We start from the raw sequence: 24190 nt of genomic DNA on the forward strand, positions 1-24190 counted from the left end.
CAGGGATGGCAGGTCCTGCCTCACAGGGTTACTTGAATTCTACGACCAGGCAACAAAAATAAGGCAAGAAAGAGAAGGGTGGGCAGACTGCATATTTTTGGATTGTCAGAAAGCCTTTGATACAGTGCCACACAAGAGGCTAGTGCGAAAGTTGGAGATGCAGGCTGGAGTGAGAGGGAAGGTACTCCGGTGGATAGAGGAATACCTAAGCAACAGGAGACAACGAGTCTGTGTGAGGGGTGAGGTCTCAGATTGGCGAGACGTCACAAGTGGAGTCCCGCAGGGGTCAGTCCTTGGACCTATACTGTTTCTGGTATATGTAAATGATCTCCCAGAGGGTATAGATTCGTTCCTCTCAATGTTTGCCGACGATGCAAAAATTATGAGGAGGATTGAAACAGAGGATGATAGTAGGAGGCTACAAGATGACCTGGATAGACTGAGTGAATGGTCCAACAAATGGCTGTTGAAGTTCAACCCGAGTAAATGCAAAGTAATGAAACTAGGCAGTGGAAACAGGAGGCCAGGCACAGGATACAGAATAGGAGATGAAGTACTTAATGAAACAGACAGAGAGAAAGATCTAGGAGTTGATATCACACCAAACCTGTCTCCTGAAGCCCACATAAAGAGAATAACGTCTGCGGCATATGCGAGGCTGGCTAACATCAGAACGGCGTTCAGGAACCTGTGTAAGGAATCATTCAGAATCTTGTACACCACATATGTAAGACCAATCCTGGAGTATGCGGCCCCAGCATGGAGCCCGTACCTTGTCAAGCACAAGACGAAGCTGGAAAAAGTCCAAAGGTATGCTACTAGACTAGTCCCAGAACTAAGAGGCATGAGTTATGAGGAAAGGCTGCGGGAAATGCACCTCACGACACTGGAAGACAGAAGAGTAAGGGGGGACATGATCACAACCTACAAAATCCTCAGGGGAATCGACCGGGTAAACAAGGACGAACTTTTCAACACTGGTGGGACGCGAACAAGGGGACACAGGTGGAAGCTGAGTACCCAAATGAGCCACAGAGACGTTAGAAAGAACTTTTTCAGTGTCAGAGTAGTTAGCAAATGGAATGCATTAGGAAGTGATGTGGTGGAGGCTGACTCCATTCACAGTTTCAAATGTAGATATGATAGAGCCCAATAGGCTCAGGAATCTGTACACCAGTTGATTGACGGTTGAGAGGCGGGACCAAAGAGCCAGAGCTCAACCCCCGCAAGCACAATTAGGTGAGTACAATTAGGTGAGTACACACACACACACATACACTAAGTTAGAAGGTGGTGGAAGCCAAAATCGTCAGTAGTTTCAAAGCGTTATACGACAAAGAGTACTGGGAAGACGGGACACCACGAGCGTAGCTCTCATCCTGTAACTATACTTAGGTAATTACACACACACACACACACACACACACACACACACACACACACACAGGTTGGGGAATAGGTTGTGGAAGCAAATACTATTCATACTTTTAAAACTAGGTATGGTAGGGAAATGGGACAGGAGTCATTGCTGTAAACAACCGATAGCTGGAAAGGCGGGATCCAAGAGTCAATGTTCGATCCTGCAAGCACAAATAGGTGAGTACAAATAGGTGAGTACACACAAGGGACCTCGCGGCTGAGTGGACAGCGCTCTGGGATCGTAGGCCTAACGGCCCAGGTTCAATCCCCTACAGAGAAGAAAACAAATGGGCAGAGTTTCTTTCACTCTGGTGCTCCTGTTCACTTGGCAGTAAATAGGCACCAGGGATTTAGACATCTGCCACGGGCTGCTTCCTGGGGGACATGTGTGTGTATTAGAGAGAAATATATGTAGTATAAATAATAGAGGAAAAAAATTGATTAGAAAGGCGGGGTCCAAGAGCTCGATTCTGCAGATACAAACAGTAAATACACACACACACTCTCCAAGAGATAAAATAAATTACTTTCAAATTCCTGATGCAAATTTGCATAAATAGTTTTCCATTATTTTACAGTTTTAATATATAAAAACTGTGACGCTGGCGATAGGAAACCTTTCACCACAGTAACTGTTGTTATAGATTCAGCTACTCGGAACAAGTTCCAAGTAGCACGGGCTATGGTGAGCCCGTAACTCACCTGGCACAGGAGCGGGGCAAGTAGCACGGGCTATGGTGAGCCCGTAACTTACCTGGCACAGGAGCGGGGCAAGAAGCACGGGCTATGGTGAGCCCGTAACTTACCTGGCACAGGAGCGGAGCAAGAAGCACGGGCTATGGTGAGCCCTTGGTGGACTTACCTGGCACAGGAGCGGTGCTGACCACAGTAACGTTTATTGTCACTTTTATATAAGTATCCCCTGAGACGTAGCAGCAGCTTGTTACAGAGCACGGAGGTAACGTGTTACAGAGCACGGAGGGGCGGGGGTAACGCTTGTGGTAGTGAAGGTGACGAAACATAACATAATTAATATATGATAACATAGGATAATATACTATAATAACAGGATAATATAACATAAAATATCGTAACAATATTACATAACAATAAATACCATAACATAAGATAACCTGTAAGATAACGAGAGCTATTTAACACTCACTAATCGGTGGGAATATCAAGAGGATTAATACGAGAAAATAACATATTATAAAGAAACAAACAGTAAGCCTAACGGGTCCTCTTAACGACCCAACCACTTTCACTCGTTTGGGCGTCCTGGTCTTCACATTGTGCAAGGTATTTACTCTAACGTTGTTTTGCGCTATTTGGAAAGCGGACCTTATCGAAGAGCGCATTGATCGCCCTCTCTCGGGGAACTAATTCTTAAGTCTAAGTCGCCGCCTAAGTGCTCTTAGGCAGCGCGTTGCACCTCAGGAGATCTTAATGCATGTGCGTCGTCTTCCTCGTATCTTAAGAGGTCTTAAATGACCTCTTACGATAACATAAGCCTACGTAGCGAAGTAGTTCAGTATTCTCCATTCTCTGGTGCTCCTAAGGTTATTTTACGATACCTGGCTGCAAATCTGTGCATAGAAAATATAGTACAAACAGTTTTTCATCACTTTAAATACAATTAGAATTCTAAACAGATCCACTATTGTGTTCGCGAGAGAGCTTGACATACGCTTCCAAACGGTGCTTGATCTGCCATGTTGTGGTGTTTGCACCTTGCACTGATTTGCCACAACGTACACAATATATCCTCCTAACCTAAGCAGGGAACATATACGCACTTGAAGCCAACTTCCCAAGGCATAGAAAACGTGGGTATGTGTGAAAGCACTTCTGACAATAGGCTGCGTTTGGTTCGTTATGTTCATGTATGAACCACAGTTGTAAGCGCTGGTGTTCTTGACCATCACGTGTCTTGATGAACAAGTGGAAGCCGGATAGAGTTGTTCAAGATTGCGGTTCTCAACTCGAGGGGGAACGACAGGTATAACAAAGTACTTCTTTCCTCCTCCCTGAGGAAGCCATCGGCTGTTGGCTATCAAAATCCTCAGATTAGGCAAAATTGTAATTAATTTTGTCAATAAAGATGTTAATAATAATAATGGCTCACGTCTGAACAAAGGATGTGTAACTTAACCTTAGTGGATGTTATTTTTGTTCCTCGCTCTCTCTCTCTCTCTCTCCGTCTCCCGTGCTCCTCTGCCTCAGGAAGGACCCATCAGCTCGTTACCAAGAACAAAAGATACTTTGGGAGGAGAGGTCAACTCCACACATTTACGGGTCAAGGAAGAAAGTGGAGGGTGGGGGGGGGAGGTCAAGGGGTTAGGAGAGGAGATTTTCCTCGGTGACGTCAAGAGAAGCCCTAAACCAATAGGCTAACAGGATCCGCAACAGCCCCCCCCCCCTCTCTTCTTGAACAAATCCACAAGGGCCGTGACGAGGATTCGAACCGACGTCCAAGAGCTCTTCTTCTCTCTCGTTGGCGTCAGTGATCTACTGGTTGTTTTTCGTTGTTGTTGTTATAGATTCAGCTACTCGGAACAAGTTCCAAGTAGCACGGGCTATGGTGAGCCCGTAACTTACCTGGCACAGGAGCGGGGCAAGTAGCACGGGCTATGGTGAGCCCGTAACTTACCTGGCACAGGAGCGGGGCAAGTAGCACGGGCTATGGTGAGCCCGTAACTTACCTGGCACAGGAGCGGGGCAAGTAGTACGGGCTATGGTGAGCCCGTAACTTACCTGGCACAGGAGCGGGGCAAGTAGTACGGGCTATGGTGAGCCCGTAACTTACCTGGCACAGGAGCGGGGCAAGTAGCACGGGCTATGGTGAGCCCGTAACTTACCTGGCACAGGAGCGGGGCAAGTAGCACGGGCTATGGTGAGCCCGTAACTTACCTGGCACAGGAGCGGGGCAAGTAGTACAGGCTATGGTGAGCCCGTAACTTACCTGGCACAGGAGCGGGGCAAGTAGTACGGGCTATGGTGAGCCCGTAACTTACCTGACACAGGAGCGGGGCAAGTAGCACGGGCTATGGTGAGCCCGTAACTTACCTGGTACAGGAGCGAGGCAAGTAGCATGGGCTATGGTGAGCTCGTAACTTACCTGGCACAGGAGCGGGGCAAGTAGCACGGGCTATGGTGAGCCCGTAACTTACCTGGCACTGGAGCGGTGCAAGTAGCACGGGCTATGGTGAGCCCGTAACTTACCTGGCACAGGAGCGAGGCAAGTAGCACGGGCTATGGTGAGCCCGTAACTTACCTGGCACAGGAGCAGGGCAAGTAGCACGGGCTATGGTGAGCCCGTAACTTACCTGGCACAGGAGCGGGGCAAGTAGCACGGGCTATGGTGAGCCCGTAACTTACCTGGCACAGGAGCGGGGCAAGTAGCACGGGCTATGGTAAGCCCGTAGTGGACTTACCTGGCACAGGAGCGGGGCGTGTAGCACGGGCTATGGTGATCCCATAGTGGACTTACCTGGCACAGGAGCGGGGCGTGTAGCACGGGCTATGGTGAACCCATAGTGGACTTACCTGGCACAGGAGCGGGGCTGTGTGTCTCCTGGGTTGTTTTCCGATCTCGCGCGTTGATAGCTGGGCTTGATGGGGGGGGGGGAGGGGGAAGGGGGGGGGGAGGGGGAAGGAGGGGGGAGGGGATTAAGGGGGAGGACAACAATGAGTATTAAGCCTGTCACCCCTCGACCACAGGAGCACCGCTCCCGTGCCAGGTAAGTCCACTATGGGCTCACCATAGCCCGTGCTACTTGGAACTTATTCCGAGTAGCTGAATCTATAACAACAACAAACAACTCTACCACAATGCAGCTAAGCGGAAGCGTGTGTATTGTGGGAAATGTTTGGGGGAAGAACACTGAATGATGTGTTTACTGTTGCACAGATGTCTTCGGGCGTCTCGTGTACACCAACGTGTCCTCTTGGCTATGCTCATCCAAGCTGCCACCAAGCTGGAAATTTATCATATTTAAATTAATATTTGTATATATTAGCATATTGGTCATATTTAGGCATAGGTCAGGTGCTTAGATTCTCCTGCCAATTATTTGTATTTGTAGTATGTGGGTGAAGCATTTGTTGAGTTGTGATTCGAATAGAAGAAGTCAGCGAAGCTCTGTTCGAACGTCATCAGTTATGAGTTGTATGTAAACCGTTTTCTATTCATAAGCAGGGGGATTGGCGGGTGGATGGAATCACTTTGGTCTTTGTTCAACTCGTCAGACCACGTAAATTCCATCCAGCGGTCGACCCCAGAGACGCATTCATCAAATTTATCATGCTGTTTATTCAGAACAGGAATTTTCTCAAACATAAATTAATATTATAATATATTAGCATTTTGTGCATATATAGGCATAGGTTACGTTAGGTGTTTAGGTTCTGTTGGCGATTTTTTGTATTTGTAGTACGTGGGTGAAGCATTTACAGCGTTGTGGTTCGAACAAAAGTCGTCAGTGAAGCAGTTGTTCGAGAAGTGTTCGAACGTCTCAGTTGTGAGTCGTGTGTAAACTGTTTTACCATCCATAAACAGGGCGGGGGGGGGGGGGTTTGGTGGGTGCATGGAATGGACTTTGGCCTTCATTTCTGAGGACGGGCTGCTAGAAAAGTGCTTTGAGGTTTCACAACTCAGAACACGAAACTAGAAGAGGGTTTCGAAGCTTCACAACACAAAAACAACACACTGTAGACTTAAAACAACAGCGAAAAAACAGAGTTTCGTTGTGTAAGAGTTTAGAAACTGCGCTCTGTGGTTCGTGGGGACGCATTAAAGCGCCGTGTTGAGTAGTGGGAGCTCCGTTGTGGAGGCATAAACGGTGAAAGTTTCTGCTGTCTTCAATCCGGATTCCCGTTTTCCCTAACCATGACAGTTATTAGCCTCAGCCTTCAGCTTCATCCCACAACCCCGCTCCTGTGCTAGGTAAGTCCACTACGAGCTCACCATAGTCCGTGCTACTTGAAACTTTTGTTTTAAGTGGCTGAATCTAAAACAGCTTCATCCGGCCATTTGGAGTTGGGAATCCAGGTGAGCACCGCCAAGGACCAGATTCATCAATCATTTACACATCCACTTACGGAACATGATCATCTTTTACATTTGTTTACATTTATTAAACAGTTCAAAGGCTTGAAAACTTCACAATCCTAGGTTGTTTATGTTGTAAACAACCTCGCTCTGCTTCGTAACTCATAAAATGTTTAATAAATTGTAAACAAGGCCGCCGTGACTGTTGGAAGCTGTAGAGGTTCGTGCTTTGTTGACACATTTTAATCAACTCATTCCTCGTCGTGTATCAGCAGATTGTAGCTTTAATAGTGATATAAATTGCGCCAATTATCTGCCTCGAGGCAGATAATTGGCACAATTTATATCATAATACAATTATCTCTAATAGTGAATTACACTTTGGATTTTCCAGTATATATATCGCCTTTAATAATTGCCAACTAAATTTAATTTAACCTTATGCCAAATTGTTTTTAATTTGATTTAGAGAGCTGTACACCGGTTTAGGCCAGCCATTAGTGTAATGATTTATATATGATTTTAAGAGTAGTTTCTAATTCTAATTAATAAGTGTCATCAACTGTTCAATTAATGTAAACAAAACCGCCATGATTGAGGAAAGATGTAGAGGTTTCGTAAGTAGGTGATTCAATACTTGATGAAGCCTAGCTCCCGGGAGCTGGAGCCTGCCTCGTCCACCTCTTGTGGTGAACTGTGTCAAAGGCTTGGCTTAAGTCAAGTAATGTTATTCCTTACCGTAATCTGTGTTGTCAGGTAAGGTCGCTTTCTGGAGATTGTGCGTGGACGGTGTGTATAGGGCCAGCTACGTCGGTGTATTGGTGTATACATTGGTGTATAGAGCCACATACGTCGGTGTATAGCGTGCACATAGCAACGCGGACAATTGAGAGTAATGAGACAGACGCCTGGCTCCCCAGTGTGTAGCAGGGGGGACCTACGGTGTGGACCAGTCGTTACAGGAGCATTACAGCGGACCGATCTAGCTACCTGCCATGGGCCACTTCGCTATGGGCCACCCCGACCCTGGGCCACCGCGCCTTGGGCCACCCCGCCGCCCATCACCCAGGACGCTGGCTACAAGTAACCTTGATGAGTCTTGCCATGGTTTTTGTGGTGTCCAGACACCAACCGTCGGGGCCCTACAGGCAGGAAATACCCGACGCCAGCACCTCTTGATATGATCCTCCACGCAATGGACTCTTATTTTCTCTACAGTGAAAGTGGCTAAAGAAATTGGGCGGTGTTCGATAAGTGACAGAGGCAGGGGTGTCTTTGACGATGTTGCGAGGAGACTGCAAGAACCAGTCTCTTGCAGGGTCCAGGGCTGGCGGACCCACTCGAAGTAGTGACCGTTGAAGCCTTCTTGTCAAAAGCCGGAACTTCACGGCGGCTTTAGTGGTTCTAAGCATCGTCTCGCTGGGCTTACAGCATCAGAAAGGTGGAGAGAGGAAAGAAAGATAACGTGAGTGCATGTGGAGGACATCTGAGGTGTGAGAGCCGCTTGGCGCCCTCAAGTAGAGCGGCAACTATCTGGCCTTTCCCGCGCTGTAATTGGGATGACGGAGGGACGCAGCGATAGCCTCGGCCGCCGTGATGCTGCAGGGAAAGAACCGGCCAAGTGACCCGCTGACCTAGAGGAAGGTCAGGACAAGGTGACGATGCAAGGAGCGTGCATAGTGGCGAGGTAAACTGACTTTTTTGTGTGTGTCGGAGGGAGCCAAGAGAGACAAAGGGATGGAGAGGTGTTCACAAGACTGGCTAGAGCGGTGGACGAGGCGCAACTGCAAGCGTTGTTTGCCCACAGGTGTCTAGGGCAAAGGTCTTTGACAACTGTCTTAGTCTGTCAAGTCCGAGCTCATTATCCAAGCAGCCTTGTCGGCTGCTGTTCAAACCAGCAGATCAGTTACAGTGCATAGCGACACCCAGTCTTTACACAGAGGGGGGAAAGGGGAGAGACGGACACAGACCCCGGGTATAGCCGGAAGCCCCATCTAGTAATATATATATATTTGTGTGTGTGTGTGTGTGTGTGTGTGTGTGTGTGTGTGTGTGTGTGTGTGTGTGTGTGTGTGTGTGCGTACTTACCTAGTTACCTAGTTGTGCTTGCGGGGGTTGAGCTCTGGCTCTTTGCTCCCGCCTCTCAACGGTCAATCAACTAATGTACAAGTTCCTGAGTCTATTGGGCTCTACCATATCTACACTTGAAGCTGTGTATGGAGTCAGCCTCTACCACATCACTTCCTAATGCATTCCATTTGTCAACCACTAACACTTAAAAAGTTCTTTCTAATATCTCTGTGGCTCATTTGGGCACTCAGTTTCCACCTGTGTCCCCTGGTGCGTGTTCCCCTTGTGTTTGTGTGGGTGTGTGGGTGGGTGTGTGGGTGTGTGTGTGGGTGTGTGGGTACGGTGGCGATGGTGTAACACCCTCACGAACACCGCCAGATCTCACCCGACGTGATGGGTGTTGCGTGCCTCAACACCCATCGCCAGGAAGGACTTGCCTGCTTGCAACACCTGGTAACCTTGCACGAAGGAGAGAGAGAGACAAGCACTCGAGGTGTGTAGTCAATAGTTAGCTTTACTACTCCTCCTCCTGGTCTAAGTCTCCCGTGCAGCCTTCAAAATGTATGATTAGTTAGGTTTTGAACTTTGCATCACGTGGATACGTGGACCATCAGCATTAAAAAATATGTATATTAAAAATGTGATGGAACGAGTGAGGACTAAGGTCGTCACCAAGACCTTCTTAATCTAAGGTCAAAGGTGAAGTCTGATCACTTGGAAGAAGGTCGTTTACCGGCATGTAAGCAGGAGTTTAGGGTCAGGTCAGTATAAATGTTTAAATTTATATCAATAATTACACAAACCGTTTATTTTGTATTTTTGGATTAGAGTAAACTGAAGTTAGAATGGGAATTAAAAGTGAATTTAGAGATTATAGTTACATTAACCCCATTAATGTTAATTAACCCCATTCAAGGAAACCGAATTTGTAACATAACATCAAAGTTCAGATAAATCTGTTTAGGGATTATGGTGAGTGGTAGAGACAAGAGTAACACTGTGGACCAGCCAGAGGCTCAGGGCCCGCGCAGGACTATCCCAATAAAAACAAAAAAGCAGGTGGACTATCAAACAACCAGTCCTCTCGAGTAATGCACCGTATATGTGACGTGAAAGTCTCCAACGTCGAAATATGGTGTACAATAAATCATAGCAGCTCTCAAAGTTGATGAGCTGTCCCGTTTTCTATTCGTGGGGGTTAGGGTAGACTCGCGGAGTTTAGTACATCAGTATTGTGATATTGTGGCAACTCGGGAGGACGGGCTGTCCAGTCATATACTTAATGATACCAAGAGTTAGTCAACCGTAGTGACCCAAGTTCAACACCAGAAAGACCATGGGTTAAAGACGTGGTGCCACAGAGCACATATAGTGAGTGCTGGATGGTGAAGGTGACCTCAAGAGAGGCACTTGAGAAGGAAGACATTGATGTCGGTGCCCGTTTGACCTGCCGCCTCACTAGGTCAGAGGTCAATGTTGTGCCCATGTTTCCGAACCACTCTCACTGTTCCTGCGTCATACTTCCGACACCACTAACACACTCAGGCCCGCCACTCCCGCTAACAGCAGCGACTAGGCGTCGCTAACACCCTCCACTACCACCGCCGGCAGCGCCACCAGGTCAGTACGCCACCGACGGTGCTAACTGGGGCCTGCTTCAGAGGAGCTGACCCGGCACCAGACGCCAGGCAGGGCTTCGTGTGCTGCCTCGCCTATCATCCACCGAACTCGACCTCGGCATTAATTCTCACACAGATGAGCATAGGCTGTGAGGGCTCAAGCCTACCTCTCTGACCTGGCCAGAAACGTACGAACTCAAGCAACCCTTCTAACCTATCGTGGCTGATGCATAGAAAACGTTCATGTTACGGTGCTTTAAGTTTTATTAATACAGTACATCGCTTATTTAACGGTCGATTCCGTCAAAATGTGGACGTATTAAGAGAGCGGACGGCTGTAGGGCGTGGGAAAGCAACAAGTAGATTATGGCTACCGGTGAAGTCGTGCGCACGCGCAGCCATTACGTTTCATCACCTCTTAATATATATATTTTCCCTTATTCAATACTTTTTTACCGCGATCGATCACACTTGAGCTCTTAACCAAAAGAGTGTGTAACCATTGTCTGTGTAACCACCACCTGTGGGTTCGTACCCTGGAGACTATACTCATAGGGGGGGGAAGTGTCTTCTGTGAGTCCCTCAGAGGAGCCTCAGCCCCCCCCCCCAAGGGAGAAGACTTGTTATAGCGGCATCAGACGCGGGTGGTGGCTGGGGTGACCCTGGGAGGTCCCTCTGTTCCCACACACACCAGCCAGCCACACACACACACACACACACACACACACACACACACACACACACACACACACACACACACACACACACACACATGGTGTGCTTCTTCTCCCTCCGGCTTCATAGACCGGCACCTAGCAGTGTTGGCGGTGCTTCGGGCATCACTGGTGGTGCTTAACGATTCTCTTGTTGCTAGTGGTGGCCAAGAACACCTTGTGAATACTTGATGCAACATAGTCAGCAGCCACCACCACCACCACCACTACCACCTCCCCATCCCATGACCGCTACTATTGTCTGCCACCATCACCACCACCCCACACTATCCCCTACCTCTCAACATCAACCACCACATTACCGTTGCCAGGAGAGAGGGGGGGAGGGGAAATTGTGGTTTACCGGGAGGGGGGATGGGGCTGGGGGGCGGTTGAAGAGGTTTTGTTACGAAATACTTCATCATCGGGTAACCAACAAGGACAGTTCTATTTTCTCGTATTTACGTAAGTCTCCCCAGACTCCTATTTGTTATCACGTTTTCTCTCTCGCCTTCAGTTTGCCAGTCCTCTTTATAGTGTTTTGTTTTTTGTTGTCCCTTATGCGTACCAGATTTATCTTATTGTGCCTCTCACTGTCCGTCATCTTCCTAGCGACCAGCAGTGTACCCTGATCATGTTGGAGAAGGGACCATGTTTGACCCTGGATCACGGCGCGTCACGCGCAGCCCCTTCACACACACACACACACACACACACACACACACACACACACACACACACACACACACACGCACACGCACACGCACACACGCACACGGACACACGCACCTCCTCTGCCCCACCGGAGCTCTGTGATTGATTGATTGATGAAGATTAAGCCACCCAAAAGGTGGCACGGGCATGAAAAGCCCGTAAGTGGTGGCCCTTTTGAGCCATCTGTGGAGATCTGTGGAGGTGCGACTGCACCCTGCGTGACGGGAGATGTCTCCCGTGTGAGGAGCTCTGTGGTAACGACCACCATAATATACCATACGCGTGAGACGATAGGCTGTACCTCACCACAAGGGTAGCCGCGCCTCGCGTCATTATTTTAATTCGCCTGAAAAATATGCTAAATCTAACTCCCCCAGACTGAGTACCGTGTACATACACGCTCATGGAGCGGGGAATTGTCGACTACTGCGGCCTGGAAATGGCAACCGTTGCCATACCTTCGGTTGTTGCCTGGAACTAGAGGTTATTGTCTGGAAATAACTGTGTCTGGAGCCTATTAAATTTCAACGGCGACTGCGGGCTAAAGATGGCGCCTAATAATTGACAAAAATCTTGCGATGGAATGATTGACTATCGATTGCAAAACAACAACTGCTGGAAATGGTAACTGGTGTTTGGAATCAATGTGTACTGATTGAAACCAATGGACAATAAACATACATTTCCTGTCTCTTTGGTTCTGCCTGTCTTTTGTTTTCTGTCTCTCTCTGTATATCTGCGGGACTGGCGCCAAGGTCGTCGACACAGATAGGATGTAGAGGACTCTCGACTTAACTGTCGTGCGTGTTCTGGAGGGAGAACTTAAAGCCAGTGTGAAGTAGGAGCATTCCTAAATGATCTCCAACAAGTGTACACACACACACACACACACACACACACACACACACACACACACACACACACACACACACACACACACACACACACACACACACACCTTCCGTCAACTTTCAAGAGCAGACACATATATACATAGTTTTTGACCTTAGGGAATTTATACGTCCATATACGATGTACTCTTCGAAAGGATGTACAAACCCAAACCCATACAAACTTAACAACAGGCCCTCAGTTAATTGCCATCTAAAGTTAAACTCTACCCTCCCTTCCTCTCTCTCCCATCCTCCCTCCATCCCTTCTTCCCATTGTCCCTCCCATTTCCTGCATCGCTCTAAATTACTGGTTGTCTCCCTCATCTCCCTACACTCCTTCCTCATCTTCTATACTCTATAGAACTGCATCATCAGCCTTGTCTTGGTAGAGAGTCCAAAAAGTACTGTAGAGTTTTTGCCTTCGTAGAGCAGAGCCTTTGCCCCTTGATGGCTCTGCTCTAAGGAGAGGAGGCGGAGGAGTAAGCCGCACATCGCTGCTTTTCTCAGTCTTCTCGTGGTCTTCATTTCCGTTCAGGAAACACCTCTTGCGAGGCCGCCCGTCATCACGCCCACGCCCGTCATCACGCCCACGCCCGTCATCACGCCCACGCCCGTCATCACGCCCACGCCCGAGATCACGCCCACGACTGTGAAAAAAGAAAGGCTTTAAGTCAAAACTACCACCAGAAGGCTACACAAAATAGACTTGATCATAAGTAAGATTCCACCTGGAGAATACTTGAAGTAGACTTCAAGGGAAATTCTAATTGAGAACGTCTGGCATCGCTGGAATGTTGCTTCCACTTGAAGAGAAAGGTTATCAAGAGGACTTTCCAGGAACGACTCACATGCAGGACCCTCGGATATATGGTCAGAGGGCCTTCGATCCTTCGATATATGATCCGTGTATAGAGGTCCTTCTAGGACTCACGAATGAAGGGTCTTCTGTTTTTCAAAATTAGAGGACCGTCCAGGACGCCTGCGCCGAGGGCGCTTCCAGGACGCCTGCGCGGAGGGTGCTTCCAGGGCGCCTGCGCCGAGGGCGCTTCCAGGACGCCTGCCCCGAGGGCGCTTTCAGGACGCCTGCGCCGAGGGCGCTTCCAGGACGCCTACGCCGAGGGCGCTTCCAGGACGCCTGCGCGGAGGGTGCTTCCAGGTCCACCCTAGAGGGCCTTCCAGGATCTAGAAAACGAGTCACGTTAGCGCCCTGAGACGCTTTCTCATAGTCTCTTGACGTTACCAAAGCTAAGATCGGCGTATTATGGGACTCGCCGCTGTGCTTTGAAACAGCCTTAAAGTATTAAACAAAAATCTATGCTCAAAGAAAACGGGATCGTCAAGGCGAGCGGGTACTCAACTTCACATGAAGCCTCGAGACGAAGCCTCTCACTGGAATGTTAAAAACGAGGATGGTTCGATGCGGAAGGGTTGGTTGGGAAGAGGGATAGATTGGGGGGGACAAGGGATGGTTGGGGGGAGCAAAGAAGGGCTGGGTGGAGGCGAACAGAATAAATGTTTAACAGAAGAAGGGATTATATGGATGACTGGAAGAGGAGAGTGATATGGATGCTTGGAAAAGTGAAGGGTATGGATGGTTGGGAAAAGAAAGTAGTTGGAATGATTGTTGAATAAAAAGTGTAATGAAGGATTTGCAAGAATAGAATAGCAGTCGTAGTACAGATGTATCTGACAGCGTATTAACAATTATCACTCTGAACAAATCCACAAGGGCCGTGATGAGGATTCGAACACTGTCTATTATACTGACCACTGACTCTCCTCCCCACGTACACGACACCATCACCCACCTACAACGTTCCTACACACGCCGTATTGTCTCTTTAGTCACCTTAAGTGTGTGTGTGTACACCAATGGAATTGTTATTGCGCGGTTACTAGGCGTCTATTGTAACCAGTCAGCAGCCTCGCAATTTTATTAGTACTGATAAAACTATTATTACGAAATATTATTATACAAATCATATAATAATAATGATTATAGGTGTATTAGAATGTGTTTAATATTTAAACAAAAATAATTGTCGACTAGTCACTTGAGCGGCCATGGGGAACAATTGAATACAGGAGGAAAGTATGCTTCCGTGACACAGTTTAGGGCCTTTATGAGGCTGCAGGTCGGCGCTTAGTGCGTTAACACCTGTTATTCTCACCGTGTTCAACTACACTTTCTCCTTAGACGCGTTCTTTGTGTTAAAAAATATATCTTTTTTTTTTTAACTAAGATTATGGTTCATAAGGGTTGTCAAATGACGTATCTAGTGAAAGTGCAAGCAGGAGCTGTTATCCTATCTCAGCTCATCTGAAGAGACTTCTCATCTCAGCTCATCTTCTAGAGACTCATTTATTTCATGAGAATGTGTTTTGAAGCTATCACATAGGGGATCTGTCATATAAGGAACCTGGTGAAATTGCAAGCAAGAGCTGTAATCCTTCCTCAGTTCGGTTGAAACCTACTCCTAGAGACTCATTTATTTCACGAGCCTTTTATATGCGTCAATAGGAATAAACTTTATTCATTGACAGCATTAGGTAACATTTATATAAAGAACAGGAGCCCATAGCCAACTGTGTGTCAGAGCCTTCATGTGATCAGTTGACCTGATCTTCCGTGTATCAACCTGTTGAGTGAACAAGTTCCAGATGCCAGTCAGCCTCGGAGTGAATGATGGAGTGATTTTCTTGAGGTGGCAGTTCCAGCATGATACTGTTGAAGGATGAGAGCCAAGTGTTACGGGTCCCAACTACTGGTTGTCCGTGGAGTTGGACCAGGTGCAGAACTTTGAAAATGTTGGCCTTGTACTCTCTCTTTATCTCTATCTCTACCTTTCTCTCTGTCTCTGTCTCTGTCTGTCTCTGTCTGTCTCTCTCTCTCTCTCTCTCTCTCTCTCTCTCTCTCTCTCTCTCTCTCTCTCTCTCTCTCTCTCTCTCTCTCTCTCTCTCTCTCTCTCTCTCTCTCTCTCTCTCTCACCCTCTCTCTCACCCTCACCTTCCCTCCCCCTTCTTCCCCTCCCCCTCTCCCCAGGAGTTGTCACGGCCGCCTGAGAGCGACCTGTGGCAAACATGACGATGTAATCAGATTTCTCCTGAGTGTTGTTACGGCAGCCATGTTTGTCAAGCCTTGACACCGTCCGGGAGCAGGAAGGCGGAGGGTGGTCGTGAAGCGTGGGGTGTTAAGATGGGGAGGGGAGGACTGACAGAACTGGTGAGGGTGAAGAAGGATAGAGAGGCCTGGTTTAGGGGGACTGGAAGGCTAGAAGACTAGTAGGGTGGGGGTTGGGGGGTTGTACGTAGGCTTATTGCCTGAAGAAACATGGAGGCGGCTTTGTTGGTCCCTCCAATGCAGGTTAATATACTTTACTCCAGCCACTTAACATTTTTTTCTTGATGTAGTGACAATGTTAGAAATTGAGGATTACAATGAGTACTCAGAGGTTGTGAATTTTATCAAGCTCCTCGGGTTCCGGGCGGGAGGAGGACTGCAGGCGTTTTTCTTTTTGGATCGCCACACTTAGATGCTGGAAATTGGCAGCTCTTGAGTACGTAATAGTCTCAATGAGTCTAGAACCTAATTCTTTGAGAAAGTTGATGATCCCAACGGTCTGACAAGCTATGGAGACAAATGTGTATTAATGTGTGGATACACATGTGTAGTCCCACACCAGCTGTCTACAGTTCTTCCAGGGTATATTGGGATCCCATCTGGGCGAAGCGCACGGCTCTGGGTTTTTGTTCTGAATAAATCAAAGATCTTTCTCTACTAGGCGCTGGGCTGTGGCAAGGCTGTTTTTTATTCTCATTGTTTATAATATATCTTGCATGTGTGAATTGGCAGCTAACGGAGGACCAGTGCACGGAGTGTCAACTGGTGTTGAGGTGTGTCTGTTACGACCACCAGTAGGAGAGCACCGCTCCTGTGCCAGGTAAGTCCACTACGGGCTCACCATAGCCCGTGCTACTTGCCCCGCTCCTGTGCCAGGTAAGTCCACTATGGACTCACCATAGCCCGTGCTACTTGCCCCGCTCCTGTGCCAGGTAAGTCCACTACGGGCTTACCATAGCCCGTGCTACTTGCCCCGCTCCTGTGCCTGGTAAGTTACGGGCTCACCATAGCCCGTGCTACTTGGAACTTGTTCCGAGTAGCTGAATCTATAACAACAACAACAGACCACCAGTACTGCTTGAGGAAAGTCCCGCTGCATGGGTCCCTTGCCTCACAACCTCACACGGTTGTGAGTCAAGTTATCTCCTGTTGTGACGATAAGACAGAGCAAAGTCTCATCTTTTCTCATCCCAATTAGGCTGTGTTCTCTAAACTATTTCTTTTTTTGTCGGATGTGTTCTGGGGCTGCAGGTGCAGCCTACTGATTGCTGGTGATTACATTCCAAGGTTTTGCAGTAGGATTGACTTTACAAGGTCATTATATGCAGAGGAGGAAAGCAGAACTGAAAAAGCAATTTGGGAGGCTGTACTAACGCCAAAAAACGGGAATATTTGCCTCTTAAGCGTAAGAGTCATGAAGAGGAATTTTTCTGACATAGACTCCGTCATTCTCTTGTTGGTATTGCTGTGACATAGAAGGAAGGAAGGAAGGACTTATCAAGGGAAAGCGCCAAGCCATTACGACTATATAGCACTTGGAAGGGGTCAGAATAAGGATTTGGGATGGGACGGGAGGAAGGAATGGTGCCCCAACCACTTGGACGGTCGGGGATTGAACACCGATCTGCATGAAGCGAGACCGTCGCTCTACCGTCCAGCCCAAGTAGTTGGGTAGACATAGAAAACATCTCGAAGTAAATTGGCTTAGGAAGGGATAGGAAACTTGTGAGAAGAAAGCATCGATTTTGTCAGTATTTTCATCCATCTTCTAAGATCTCCTCGATTGCATGCAATCCAGGGGGAGGGGGGGCACCCAGGAGTGTGCAATAAACAGAACAATTATGTGAATGTCTGGCAAAACAATTTTTAGCTGACCAGTGATGTGTGAGCTGGCGAGACAAGTGTCATACGTGGATGAGTTATGGACGAGGCCTAAATTGACTCCTTTCTCTGTCTCTCTCTTGGATTTTGCTAATGTCTTCCAGGAGGAAAATGTGCCGGCGACAGTGCTGGCATCTGGGAACCAGCTATTAGCATAAAAAAGTTAAGCAAAAAATCAAAAGATGTGCAGGCGATGAGTCACAATAACGTGGCTAAAGTATGTTGACCAGACCACACACTAGAAGGTGAAGGGACGACGACGTTTCGGTCCGTCCTGGACCATTCTCAAGTCGATTGTCGACTTGAGAATGTAACTGCAAACGTTCTATAACTACCATTAACTCTAATGTATTTCATGAGTAATAGATAACTAGTCTATATGCACAATCGACTTGAGAATGGTCCAGGACGGACCGAAACGTCGTCGTCCCTTCACCTTCTAGTGTGTGGTCTGGTCAACATCAAAAGATGTGGATTACGGGCCACCCAGCTGTTGGTCACATTAGTGCGAGTCGATGTCCCTCGTGTCTCTTTGACGGACGGCTCGGATTGCGTCTATCAGTTCTGACTTAGATGAAGGCATTTTTAAAATCAATTTTAACTAGAGCCTTTTGGTCTGTGAAATTGGCTTCAGACAAAAACGTGGAGAACCCGCGTGAAGACATCTCCTCAAGGCTGTCTACGGTAAGAAGCTGTTGATTGACGGTTGAGAGGTGGGACCGAGAGGTGGGAAGCTCAACCGTCGCAAGCACAACTAGTACAAGCGCCTTAACATCAGCGGTGTACGCAACAACGGTAAACATTACATCTAGCTCGTATAAGTGAGAATAAAATCTTATAGAGTGCTCTACTCTTGACGTGTAAGATCAACCCTCGAGCACCCAGCGATAGAAGATAGAAGGTCCCAAGTTTTGGTGCTGTCATGGAACCCGAGTGGCTAGAGCTACGAGGAAAGACTGTGTGCAAGTGGAGGATATGATCACTGCATACAAAATACCAGAAACATCTGGGAGGAACCAGGAACACGGCAACTCCTACAAGTTGAAAGTGGAACTAGCTACAGGTACACTGGAGACTGACCCCATATATATGTAAATCCAAGGAAGGTACGAAAGAACTTAGCTACGCCAATCAAGTGAAACTTGAGGCTTGCCTATGAGGAGGAACTTTATCACCACAAACAAACAACAGTTAAACACACACACACACACACACACACACACACACACACACACACACACACACACACACACACACACACACACACACACACACACACACACACACACACAGGGAGGCGGGTCCAAAGAGCCAAAGCTCAACCCCCGCAAGCACAAATAGGTGAGTACAAATAGGGGAGTACACGCATTCGCATCTTTGTGTGTGTGTGTGTGTGTGTGTGTGTGTGTGTGTGTGTGTGTGTGTGTGTGTGTGTGTGTGTGTGTGTGTGTGTTTGTTTCCCGGTCGAGGTGGAAACAAATGGCCAGAGTTTTTTTCGTCCTGATGCCCCAGTTCACCTAGCAGTAAATGGGTAACTGGGAGTTAGCTGCTACGGGCTGCTTCCAGGGGTTGTGTGTGTGTGTTAGAGAGAAATATATGTAGTAGACATAATAGAGGAAACATAAATTGGTTAGAAAGACGGGGTCCAAGAGCTAATAGCTCGATTCTGCAGACACAAATAGTAAATACACACACACAGTTTTCACTCTGATAACGATGACCAGCGGCTGACCAGGGGTGAGGGAGGGGGTTGTTGTTTCAGATTTAGCTACTGAGAACGAAGTGCCCATGTAGCACGGGCTATGGTGAGCCCGTAGTACAAGGGAGGGGGGTAGGAAGGGGTGTTTAAGAGGGGGGTATAGGGAGGACTGTGAGTGGAGGGAAGGATAAGGTGGGAGATGCGAGTGAGAGGTGAGAGAGAGGAGGAAAGGTGAGAGGGAGGAAGAATGAGGTGAGTGAGAGACACCCCGGGGCAACGTCTGTCTGGTGTGTGACCCTTAAGACACCCACGCTCCGTCTTTTGTCCTCCCTGACTGTGTGGTTCACCCCCCCCCCCTTTACCCTGTTCAGGGAGGTGGCCCCCTTCCCTCCTCATCCCTGGCTGAATCATTGTCGTTTCCCTTCCTCCCCTTGCTTGGATCAGGGTAGTAACCCCTTCCCCTTGCTTGGATCAGGGTAGTACCCACCTTCCCCTTGGCTGGATCAGTGTAGTACCCCCTTCCCCTTACCAGAATGAGAATAACCATTACGATACATTTATGTTAACCATCTACTGGAGGATACCTCGCCCAGTGTTGGAACTGTCTGGAAGATCTCGCCCAGTTCCAGCACTGGGCGAGATCTGGTATCGCCCAGTTCACACGTCGAATCCTGGTCCGTGTGAGATTTTATTGAGAGATAGAGATATATAGAGTGTGTGTGTGTGTGTGTAAGAGTAAGAGGAAGGAGGAGGAGGAGGGCAGTACATGCAACAAAGAGCAATCATGTGTTGTTTCCTCAAAGAATGAGCAGGAGTCCAGAGGACCCAGGCTGAGTTCACGGCCAGGGAATTTCCGGTCATGGGGAACCCGACCTTCAGCCTGGAGCCCGGCGCCCTCGGGTGGCATTCACCCGCAGGTACAACAGTGCATAACTTGCATTCACTCCACTTTGACAGGAAAATGAATGCGCTGGTGCACATGTATGTCTTGTGGAGTGTATGACTGACCTGTAGACTGATACAGCATACATCACCGTGACTGATACAGCATACATCGCCATGACTGATACAGCATACATCACTGTGACTGATACAGCATACATCACCGTGACTGATACAGCATACATCACCGTGACTGTTACAGCATCATAATGTATTGTGTTTCATATTGCACCATTACTCATCTCACCCCACACATGTGGCAGACAACATGTGAGGGTTATCTCTGCAACACTTGCAACACAGGTGGCTAGCGAAGAGGGCTATCGTGGCTACCGAGAGGTGGCTATCGTGGAAGCTTAGGGGACCCTTCCTGGTAGATGTTAACTAACCCCTCGAACCTTAGATCATGTCTAACTCAGACTCCATGGCGAAGCACGCGGCAATGAGATGGAGGAGGATGAGAGTGTAAGACAGCGTGTAGGGTGAGAGTGAGAGGGGGGTATAGGGTGCAGGGTGAAAGGCAGCGTGCAGGTGTAACAGGGATGAGACAGGTGCAGCAGGACAGGTGTGTGAGGAAGTCATTGTGTGTTGGGGATGAGGGAGGTGTTCAGTGGTGTGGGTGAACATGGTGGTGTCGCTGCTGGCTTCCTGCCTCTTCTTCCTCCTGGTGCTGCCTGGTCAGTCATCATGTCCTGCTTGTTAGTTCTGTTTCTCTCTCTCTCTCGCTCTCACGAAAGCAAAATCACAAACATCTGTTGAAATACAACGAAAACATTTGCCAATCCCTAAGCTTACATTATCTCGTGGGTGCAATATTTTAAGAACATTATCTACATTTGACAAATAGTGTTTTCCTAACTCAATCTGGGGATAATTGTACTCGTAATATTATTTTACTCCTAATATAATCTGGGAATTATTATCTAATGTCTCTTAGGTGTGCACAATCTCTCAGGTAATGGTCAAGGCGGTGTCCATCACTCACCACAGATTCTGCAATTCCCCTGCTCAGCTGTTGTTTCCATCCCGAATATCCATGGGTATTTGTATCCAAGACGAATTCTCGCTAGTAATGATTCTTTCCCGCGGCCACCTCCCTTCGTCCATAATGATTGGGGGTTGCCAGCTGCAGCCACAATGTACCAGTGTACAGATTCGCTGGTTTGTTCCTCTATCCTCCTTTCCTCAGTTACATCTGCTGTATGGTGTCTATTAATCTTGTTTAAATTACCAATCAAGCTGTCAATGTAATCAATCAGAGCTTTAATATACCAATGTGCTTTAATATACTTACTAATCTCTCTCATCTCATTGTTTTCTTGCAATGTATCTGTTATCATTTTATTAATTCTGCTAGAATTTACCTACTTAAAATTATCTGTTAGATTAAGGACCTGCCCGAAACGCTGCGCGTACTAGTGGCTTTACAAGATTGTAAATACTATGCTATGTATTCTCACAAACCCAATGTACCTTCTTGTATATAAATAAATAAACATTGTCATGGTCATGTCGCCAGAATATACCATTAACTTGTAGAAGAGTCTTGGGTATAAAGTATTCAGTATGGTATCTTCAGTGTCCTTCACCAGCACATCTGCTCGTTTATTTCCACAGATTCCAACGTGGGAGGGGATCCACGTAAACTTGATCACCCTTTCTGGATTAGGATTTTCACAATTCTTGTACTGTCGTGTTAAAACCTACTTCCTTGTACTTCAGGGGATCTGGGGCCAGGCATGGTACTGGCAGCCAGGAAGTGTACATTCAATGGCAGGAAGTACAGCGCTGGCCAGGTAAGTAACACGAATCTACTTACCTGTATTTACAAGATTTTTATCTTACTGGAATTTACATTACACGCAGTCAATTGTTTTTATAATTCTACGGGGTTTTAATTATAATTCTTTCACGTTATTGTACCTTCCATTCTTATAAGAATTCAAGAATTCTTGAGTCAAGTTTTACATATCCTCCCCGGTTTGATGCCCTCATTTGATAATTACTTACTTGAATCAAGGTTCAGTCAAGTAAAAGTTTTAGTTTAGTTCATTTATTATGCACCCCATACCCATCCCGTGGGTGGTAGTGGAAAGGGTTACAGAGGCACATAATGGGCTCAGGGACTGAACCCCACAATTCATTTAGCTAAGCAAATTACAATCTTGATGAACTAGTTACAAAATTCAATATAAGTCAGGTAAAAGAAAAACAAAAATTATGTTGAGGCTTGTTGTTTCAGACAGTAGTGGCTGCAGTAGAGGCATGTGCAGTGATCAGGTGCCAGGCGAGGCAGAAGAAGGGCAGGTCGACGAGGCAGGTGGAGCTGGCACTCTTGCCTCTTCCCCTCTCCTCCTGCACCTGCGCCATCACCTCCAGGGCCTCTAAGGACTCAAGGAACCTCCAATTACCAACTGCCTCTCGTGGTGCTTTTAGACACACCTTATTAAGTCGCCACAAACTGAACTCTGTATATCATCACAGGCAATACAAACTTAACTGGAAAAAAAGGAGAAGGTTGAATAGAAAGAGGGCGAGGAGTAGGAAGAAGAAGAAATGTGTGTATAATAAACAGAAATATGGTGCTGGTACTCTGGTGGTGAAATTATCAGAGCGTTGCTTATATCTGGTCTGCAGGAAGACCTCCGTGGGGAGCGAGGTGGCCCTACAGTTCATAAGTAACTGTGTTTGTAGCGATAAAGCAGGTCAGTCAAGGCTAAATCAGTCCTCCGGAAATAATAGTATCTATAGTTATTATGAGTGGAATGACGTTGAATTAACGTTCTATTCATATTAATTGAACCTTAAGGTTGAATTAAGGCCAGCCCTGGCCCTCAGGACTGGTAAATTCAGGCAAACTTGTTCATTATTTCAAAGGTCTCATTTAGATCAGCTCTTAATTTCTAGGTTGCCAATCCAAACTTTCTAGGCCTAATTGTATTCATATATGTTTTAAGTTAGGCCTAAGGTTGTATATGTTAGGTCTAGAATGGCTTAATTCCATGACAGGTTAGGTTGTTTCAGTTTATGACTTTTTACAATTGCAGTAGTACATGTTGTCTTCTCCTGGAAAAATGTCCATAATTATAATGCTGGTCCAGTATATCAAAACTAAAATTTGGAATGGTGAGGATTATGTACCTAAATTGGTTAAACACCAATGGCTCTGAACAGTAACTGGTTAGATGACCCCCACACAGCCTTGACCTTGGCTAGGCAGACCTCTGTAATAAGCCTTCCTGTCCTCAATAATCAGAAACCATATATCGAGGTCACTAGTCCATCAACTTCACAATAAACATGGTGAATTCTTTTCAGACCCCGGTCATGTAAACGGAGCGTGTAAATACGCCAAAATCACCCCAGAACACTCCATGTGCAAGCAAAAGAACACCACGTGCGGAATCAAGCATAGAGGGGTCACTGAAGCAGAGAAAACCAAGATTTTACAAGCACACAACCACTACAGAGCCAAGGTAACAATGAGACTGCAGTTCTTAGAAGAAAAAAAAATTTCCTTTTAGTTGAAATAATATAAATATTTGTCACTAACAATATTTATAATCTCTTCACCAATTTAATATAATCTCTTCACCCTGGAGTGTCTTCTATTTCACACAATTTAGGCTGAATTTGACACTGCAATTTGATTTTCTGTCACAATTGTTATAGTTTTATGACTTAATTTGCCTAGTATTCAAGGTATTTCATCTCCTATGACCTGCAGGTGGCATGGGGGAAGGAAGAGCGAGGGAACCCTGGTCCTCAGCCTCCTGCAGCAAACATGAAGGAGTTGATATGGAGCGATGAGTTGGCACAGGTGGCACAGGCGAGTATTGATCATCCCAATGGTCCCTTTCAGGTGTCTTGTAGTACTTCTGTTGTGTGGTTCATGCCAGTGGTTCTGGTGGTACATCTATTGTGATTGCTTCCAGTGGTAGGCATCCCTGCTAATTATTTATGTTGGTATAGTGGAACTTTATTGATAATGTTGAACAGTTAGGTTATTAATGATGAGTTTCATGGCTGATTATTATTTTGTCTTATTCTACAGGTTAGTCTTGTT

The 24190-nt window shown here is 47.0% G+C and overlaps 1 protein-coding gene across 4 annotated transcripts in view; it reads left to right on the forward strand.

The window, feature by feature from the left end:
• LOC123768375 (CRISP/Allergen/PR-1) overlaps positions 1–24190 on the forward strand; it is a 112255-nt gene that overhangs the window by 84663 nt on the left and 3402 nt on the right. The window contains exons 1-5 of one of the 4 annotated variants that reach the window (XM_045758830.2): positions 6232–6367; positions 21847–21920; positions 22367–22829; positions 23443–23600; positions 23852–23953. In XM_045758830.2, the coding sequence (XP_045614786.2) occupies positions 21864–21920; positions 22367–22829; positions 23443–23600; positions 23852–23953 (780 nt within the window). In that variant the 5' untranslated portion in view covers positions 6232–6367; positions 21847–21863. Of the gene's footprint in view, positions 1–6231; positions 6368–6392; positions 6473–20728; positions 20802–21846; positions 21921–22366; positions 22830–23442; positions 23601–23851; positions 23954–24190 lie in introns of those variants that run through there. The other 3 variants (XM_069336296.1, XM_069336293.1, XM_069336295.1) reach the window with 3 other exon arrangements.

Source organism: Procambarus clarkii, chromosome 35 (assembly GCF_040958095.1).
Source record: "Procambarus clarkii isolate CNS0578487 chromosome 35, FALCON_Pclarkii_2.0, whole genome shotgun sequence".
NCBI classification, from domain to species: Eukaryota; Metazoa; Arthropoda; class Malacostraca; order Decapoda; family Cambaridae; genus Procambarus; species Procambarus clarkii.